Source organism: Lolium perenne, chromosome 3 (genome assembly GCF_019359855.2).
Source record: "Lolium perenne isolate Kyuss_39 chromosome 3, Kyuss_2.0, whole genome shotgun sequence".
Taxonomy (NCBI): Eukaryota; Viridiplantae; Streptophyta; class Magnoliopsida; order Poales; family Poaceae; genus Lolium; species Lolium perenne.
In genome coordinates this window covers 204,727,642-204,735,223 of record NC_067246.2, presented here as the reverse complement: position 1 = coordinate 204,735,223, position 7,582 = coordinate 204,727,642, and the positions used below count along the sequence as shown (strand labels likewise).

The 7,582-nt window shown below is 50.2% G+C and overlaps 1 protein-coding gene across 1 annotated transcript; it reads left to right on the top strand.

Moving 5' to 3' along the window:
* Positions 1-232: 232 nt before the first annotated feature.
* LOC139838087 (uncharacterized) lies at positions 233-1,258 on the top strand. Its single transcript, XM_071827439.1, has one exon. The coding sequence runs from the start codon at positions 233-235 to the stop codon at positions 1,256-1,258; it is 1,026 nt and encodes a 341-aa protein (XP_071683540.1).
* Positions 1,259-7,582: the final 6,324 nt, after the last annotated feature.

Sequence of the window (7,582 nt, the reverse complement as noted above, 5' to 3'; positions counted from 1 at the left end):
TGCCATCGGCACCCCTGCTATGCTATGCTATGGTTTGCTTACTTTGCATTTGTTGCGCCCGTTTTTGAATTTCCGTTTTTAATTGCAATCCCTCCCCTTTTAAGTGGCTGCCCATCTACTTGTTCCTTTTGTAAATCTGAATCCACCCTTCTTCAGGATGGTGGAAACCCGTAGAGGAGATCACAGCGGGGCAAACCAAGACCCCCCTCCACCTCCACCTCCCGACCCTACCATGGCTCAACTCCTGCGTATGATGATAGAAGACCGTGAGGCAGCCCGTGCGGAGCGTCAAGCTAATCTTGCTACTCTTCAGCACCTCACTCAGCTTGCTACTGGTAACGCCTACAACAATAATGGCGGGGATGGAAATGGAGACCCCCGCTCCAAGCTGAAGGATTTTCAAAGCACCAACCCACCTGTCTTCTCTAAGTGCACCGAGCCCCTCGACGCCGATGATTGGCTTCGCACCATTGAGAACAACTTGGAGGTTGCCGGAGTCGGCAATGATGAGAAGGTTCTGTTTGCCACTCATTACCTCTCTGGACCTGCCCGCGCTTGGTGGGAAAATGTCAAGGCTATTCAAGCTGAAGGACACGTCATTGGCTGGGAAGAATTCAAGACCAAGTTCCGCAAGACCCACATCCCATCAGGACTGATTAAGCTCATGAAGGATAAGTTCATGAATCTGAAACAGGGAAGCATGTCTGTGGTGGACTACATGGACAAATTCACCACTCTGTCCCGGTATGCTCCAGAAGACACCGACACTGAGGAGAAGAAGAAAGATCGCTTCTTGAATGGTCTGCATGATGAGATGCAGAGCATCTTGGTGGCCGTTCCATACCCAGACCTTGAGTCGCTGGTTGACGCCTCTATCATGGTGGAGAGCAAGCGCAAGAGTGCATTTGAGAACCGCAAACGCAAGGCAATGATGCAGCAAGGCAGTTCCAGCACTCAGCGACCCCGCAGCTTTCCCCCTCCAAGGCCGGCGCCCCAGCCGCAGAGGGCATCACCCCCTGCACCTCGCCCCAACAACCCCAATCGCAACTACAACCCTCAGCGTTCTGGAGGAAGCAACTACAATCCCAATTACAACCGCCAGAACAACACTGTCCGCCCCGCCACCACTGGATGCTATACCTGCGGTCAACCGGGTCATTTCTCCAAGGAGTGCCCCAACCGAGCTACTTCTGGACAGCGCCCCAATGCGCCCAAGCCTAATCCGGGACAAGCTCGCACCGCATCGGAAGGAACCTGAATCCGAAGAAGCCAGCTGGACCAACTAGGGGACACCTCAACCACGTCAATGCTGAACAAGCTCAGGAAGCTCCGGATATTGTCCTGGGTACGTTCCCTGTCAACTCAATACCCGCCACTGTCTTGTTTGATTCCGGAGCATCCCACTCTTTTGTTACCAAGCCGTTTGCTAGGAAGAGTGGTTTGAGACCTACGATCATGCAACGTCCTATGTTAGTCCAAATTCCGGGATCCACCACCAAAACGGATCTATCCTGCAAGGATGTTCCTATAGATATTCAGGGGAAGCGTTTCCACGCGGATTTGATCGTATTAGGAGAGCAAGGCTTAGAAGTGATCCTTGGGATGAATTGGATGGTGAAGTACAAGGGTCACATAGATTGTGTTCGCCGAGCCATAACATTGGCTGCTGAGGACGGAGAAATAGTTGAGCATGTGGCGACCATACCTTCATCGAAGGTCTTATGCAAGACGAGTGTCGCCAGTCCAGCCCTGCATGAAGTACCCATAGCTTGTGAGTATCCTGAGGTTTTTCCCGATGAGCTACCCGGTATGCCCCCTGATCGGGATATCGAGTTTATCATCGAGCTAGTCCCCGGAACCGCCCCCATCGCTCAGCGACCTTACCGGATGAACCCCCAAGAATTAGTTGAGCTGAAGAAGCAGTTGAATGATATGTTGAGGAAAGGTTTGATTCGCCCGAGTGCATCCCCCTGGGGATCTCCCGTTATCTTTGTGGATAAGCGGGACGGTACTATCCGCCTGTGCGTGGATTACCGGAAACTGAATGATGTCACCATCAAAAACAAATACCCCCTCCCGAAGATTGAAGATCTGTTCGACCAGATGAATGGCGCCCGAGTTTTCTCTAAAATAGACCTCCGAACTGGTTATCATCAACTCAAGGTTCGAGAGTCAGACATTCCCAAGACTGCCTTCACCACACGGTATGGACTTTTTGAATATACCGTGATGTCTTTCGGACTGACCAATGCCCCTGCCTATTTCATGAACCTCATGAACAAGGTGTTCATGAAGTACCTCGACAAGTTCGTTGTGGTTTTCATCGACGATATTCTGATCTACTCCAAGAGTGAAGAAGAGCATGCTGAACATCTGCGGATTGTTTTGGGGACGCTCAGAGACCATAAGCTTTATGCCAAGTTTAGTAAGTGTGAATTTTGGCTGAAAGAGGTAGGATTTTTAGGCCATGTCATATCTGCCGGAGGAGTGTCTGTCGACCCGTCCAAAATTCAGTCCATCATGGAGAAGAAAGCCCCTACCAATCAGACCGAAGTTCGCGCCTTTTTAGGATTGGCTGGTTATTACCGCAAGTTTGTTGAGGGATTCTCCAGCATTGCGAGGCCGTTAACGCAGTTATTGAAGAAGGATAAGAAGTTCGAGTGGACCGACAAATGTGAGGCCAGTTTTCAGGAACTCAAGAAGAGGTTAGTCACAGCCCCCGTTCTGACCATGCCCGATATTACCAAGGATTTTGATGTGTACTGCGATGCATCAAAGCTTGGATTGGGAAGTGTGCTGATGCAAGAAGGGAAGGTGATAGCTTATTTGTCAAGACAACTTCGACCGCACGAGATGAATTACCCTACGCATGACTTAGAGCTTGCCGCTGTAGTTCATGCCCTGAAGACCTGGCGCCACTACCTAGTGGGAAATCGTTGCGAAATCTACACCGACCACAAGAGTTTGAAGTACATCTTCACCCAGCGGGAGCTGAACATGAGGCAGAGCAGATGGATGGAGCTTATCAAGGATTACGACCTCGGCATTCATTATCATCCTGGTAAAGCTAATGTGGTAGCTGATGCCCTTAGTCGAGAGCCCTGTTCGTTGAACGCCCTTATCAAGATTGCTCAACCTAAGCTGTATGAAGAGCTGGAGGAGTTCGGCCTCGAGCTCGTTAGCCATGGTTTCCTGGCCAATCTTGAGTTGAAGCCTACCTTATTCGATCAAATCAAAGAAGCTCAAGTGGGTCATGAGAGTATTGAAGGAATCAAGCGTAGGATGAATAGGGAAGAAGTTCATGGTTTTGAGGTCGACGCCAAAGGAGTTTTGTGGTACAAGGGACGCCTGTGTGTACCTAATGTTGAAGACCTGAAGCAACTCATCATGAAGGAAGCTCACGACACCCCATACTCAATCCACCCCGGAGGAACCAAGATGTACCAAGACCTGAAGAAACAATTCTGGTGGCACGGTATGAAGCGCGAGATCGCCTTTTTCATTGCTCGCTGCGATGTGTGCCAGAAAGTGAAGGCTGAACATCAGCGACCAGCTGGACTACTCCAACCCCTCCAAGTTCCCGAGTGGAAATGGGAAGAGGTTGGAATGGACTTCATCACCGGGCTCCCTAAATCCCAGCGTGGCCATGACTCCATCTGGGTTATTGTCGATCGACTCACCAAGGTTGCACACTTTATTCCCGTCAAAGTGACCTATCCTGGAACCAAGTTAGCTGATTTGTACATGTCCCGTATCGTTAGTCTCCACGGAGTCCCTAAGAGGATAGTGTCAGATCGAGGTACCCAATTCACCTCGAAATTCTGGAAGAGCCTGCATGAAGCCCTCGGAACCAAGCTAGCTTTTAGCACTGCCTACCACCCACAGACCGGAGGCCAGACAGAAAGAGTAAATCAGATTCTTGAAGATATGCTTCGTGCTTGTGTTCTCGCCTGTGGAGCCAAATGGGAAGATTGTCTCCCCTTCGCGGAATTCTCTTACAACAATAGCTACCAAGCTAGTCTGCAGATGGCCCCCTTTGAAGCCCTTTATGGTCGTCGTTGCCGAACCCCTCTCAACTGGTCTGAGACCGGAGATAGTCAAGTTTTTGGACCTGACCATCTTCGAGAGGCTGAAGAACAAGTCCAACTGATCCGTGATCGCCTCAAGGCCGCTCAATCGCGTCAGAAGAGTTATGCCGATTCTAAGCGTCGCGATTTGACCTTCAAGGTTGGTGATCATGCCTACCTTCGCGTCACTCCACTCAAGGGAATGCAGAGATTTCACGTCAAAGGGAAGCTTGCCCCAAGATATATTGGGCCCTTCAAGGTTCTCGCTCGTCGAGGTGAAGTATCCTATCAACTTGAACTGCCTGCTGAATTAGCGGATTTTCATGATGTGTTCCACATCTCTCTTCTTCGACGATGCCTCCAAGTGCCTGACAAGCCTGAGACCTTCAAGAACATCGATTATCGCACCCTCGACCTCAACACCGACTTAACCTATCGAGAAGTACCCCTTCGGATTCTCGAAGAAACTGTTCGTCTCACCCGTAGAAGGAAGATTAAATTTTGTAAGGTTCAGTGGACAAATCACTCCGAGGAGGAAGCCACTTGGGAAAGAGAAGATCAGCTCCGAAAGGACTTCCCCGCACTCTTCAGTTCTTAGCCACCGAATCTCGAGGACGAGATTCATTTTAAGGGGGGAAGGTTTGTAACAACCCAACTTTTTGTGCATTGGTTAATCTTTGGAATGCAAAATTTTGGGCCAACAAAAACTTTTCTGTTTCTCAAAAATTGCATGCATATAGTTCCTCATACTCATGCAATGTGGAGATTGTGTGTTAATTGCTTGAGAAGGTTGTGTTGTGTGTGGATCCTTAAAACCCTAAACCTACCTATTAATTGTGAGAATTCCTTTTCTTATTAGGGAGCAATTAAAATTTCCATATAACCCTTGAGCATGTGATTATGCTCACATAAGATCTTCTAAGATCTAGTTCTTTTCAAATTTTTCTCCTCCATATCTATTTCTTCTTCTATCCATTTTCAAATCAGAAAAACTCTCCAAGCAAGAGGACCTTTGACTCATCACCTTGTATACCTAGGGCTGACTTAGATCATATCTATGCCTTCTTTTCTAAATTTTTCATCTTTGAAAATTCTCCAATAAGGTGCATCACTTGGCTCATCATGTTGATGCTCTGAAACTATTTGGGAGCACATATATGTGGCTTGATCAAAAATCCAAACTTGGTGAATATTTGAGTATGACCATGCCGGCCATGCACTTTTCCTTCTCTCTTGCTCACTTCCTTCACCCCCTCTCTTCACCAACACTCACACACGACCAGGAGGAGCCTCAGCACCCTCCAGCACCCTCCCAAATCCCTGCACTCGACCCCCTCTCTCTATTTCTTTTCCTTTGGACACCACCTCGGGAACCTGCAAAGGATCAAGGAAATCTCCTTCCCTCCTCCATCTTTGGCCGTATCTGACTGTCCGGCTCGGCCACCAGACGCCTCTCTTCCTCCTAGACAGCCGCACGCACGCCACCCTACCCTCCCTCTCCTTGACCCGCGACGGCGACCCCCTATGGCCGGCAGGCACGTCTGCCCCGACCCGGCCACGTCGTCCACCCTACCTCCCTCCTCTGGTAACCCTAACCACGTCAAACGCACGCACACGACCCGACCTTGCCTCGGGGACACGCCACAGCCCACGCCCGAGCCCCACCGACGCTGCACGGCGACGCCAACCGCCATGTCTTTTCGTCGAGCGCCTGGCAGGCAGCTCGCCCCGTCGCGTCCTACCCCTCTGTCCCGCTGTGCGACGCGCGCTAGCCTCCAAGCCGCGGCACCGCCTCGCAGTCCCGTTGCAGCACCGCCCAGCTCAGCCACTCCCCTGCTGCCGCCCGCCTCTCCCGTCGGTGCACGGACCTGGTGCACGGTGCACCGGCCGGCTCCCTTTAAATAGCGCCCAGACCCCTCCCTTCTCTCAGGTCCTCGCCACAGCACCCCCAGACCACCACCCCACCATCTCCTTGAGCGGAGAGGAGCGCTGCTCCTCCCCGTCGTCGAGCTCGCCGTGTTCCCGTGGCGTGCGGTGAAGGTTGCCGACGCGGACGCCGCCGTTTCTTCCCCTCTCCCTGCTCCCTGGAAACTCCTTGTCCTTCCCGTGCTGATGCGCTCGCCATTTTTGTCCAGGGACGCCGGTAGCCGCCGCCCCGTCGAGCAGCGTTTCCGCCGCCGTCGACGTCCGCCGGAAGGACCGTCTCTGTGTCGCCCGCCACCACCCTCGTTCGGAAGCCCCTGCTCCGCCGCATCCAACGCGCCCCATCCCGACGTCATCTGCGCAGCGAGGTGAGCTCCCCAGCCTCCGCCAGCTCCCTGAGTGCCGCCGATACACGTCGCGCCCGCATGCATGGCGCGGGAGGACGACGCACCGCGGCCGTCGATCCTCACTTGATCGGACGGCCGCATGCGCCTGGCCCCGCCGTTCTGCCGGCCCGGGCCCGGCCGCGGGATTTGAATCCCGGGCTCTCCCGCTCAGCCGCCGCGCCGCCGGGCCAGATCTGGCCAGGCCCACCATTACGCCCGTCTCCTTTTCCCTCCCTTTTAATTTTTCAAATCTGCCAATAAATCTCTGCTCGCTTTCAAATACCATAAATTCGTCCCGTAACCAAATAAGTTGATTCAAAGTTCCAGATGCTCACAGAGATTTTCTCTACCACAAATAATTACTTGCATGTCATTTTGTGCTGTGAATATGTGCTGAGAAATGTAAACCTAAAAAGTGTCTGATTGTGTAATTTATTTATTGTGTGATATTTATGCAACCTTTTTGAGTGAGGTCAATTTGGTAGTGATGTGCATGTTAATACCTGTCTTGTGGCACTGGTCCCTCTTGCAAAAGCTTCCTAGGTTTTGCCTGCTAATTAAATTAAAATCTGACCAGAGAGCACTTCTCTGATTTTTAATTCAAAAACTACACATGCTCTTGAAGCAAATCCAAATGCTACCAGTAGATATGGTAATAGGGTATTTCCCTACCAAAGGAAATGATTTTTAGGGTTATATATTAGGCCTGGTGGATTTATATCTGAAACAGGACACCTGATTAGTATTCTATTTTTGTAAATTCTTTTACAATTCAGAAAAATACAAATCCAGTGGGGTTAGTTCACTTTTGTTCTTAGCTATCCAGGGGTATGTTTTGTTTTTGTAGAAGATGTTCTGATTAGCACTGTTTTAAGTTTTGGAACACTCTGGTCTCTCGTTTTGATTGAATTGTTTAGGCCAGTAGAAATTTCAATTGCGTATGATTCTTGTGCAGGTGTGTTGTGCATGTCAATAGCTTTCTGTAGATATGCTGCATGCATTTTTGTGACTTCCAGAAACATTTAGGTCATTTAAATGGTGCATAAGTAAATTCTGGAATTGCAAAAATCATATCTTTTGTTTTAAAAATCATAAATGGGTGAAACCACTTTCAGTAGCTTGCATTTGTCAACCTCTACCTACTGTGTTTTTATCAAATTTTTGTGTGCATTATTCTGGAGGTAGTTTGTTGATTGGTATGGTGTG

What these genes read in the sequence shown, in the direction of transcription:
- LOC139838087 (XM_071827439.1), top strand. Translation starts at nt 233, where the DNA reads ATGGCTCAACTCCTGCGTATGATGATAGAAGACCGTGAGGCAGCCCGT.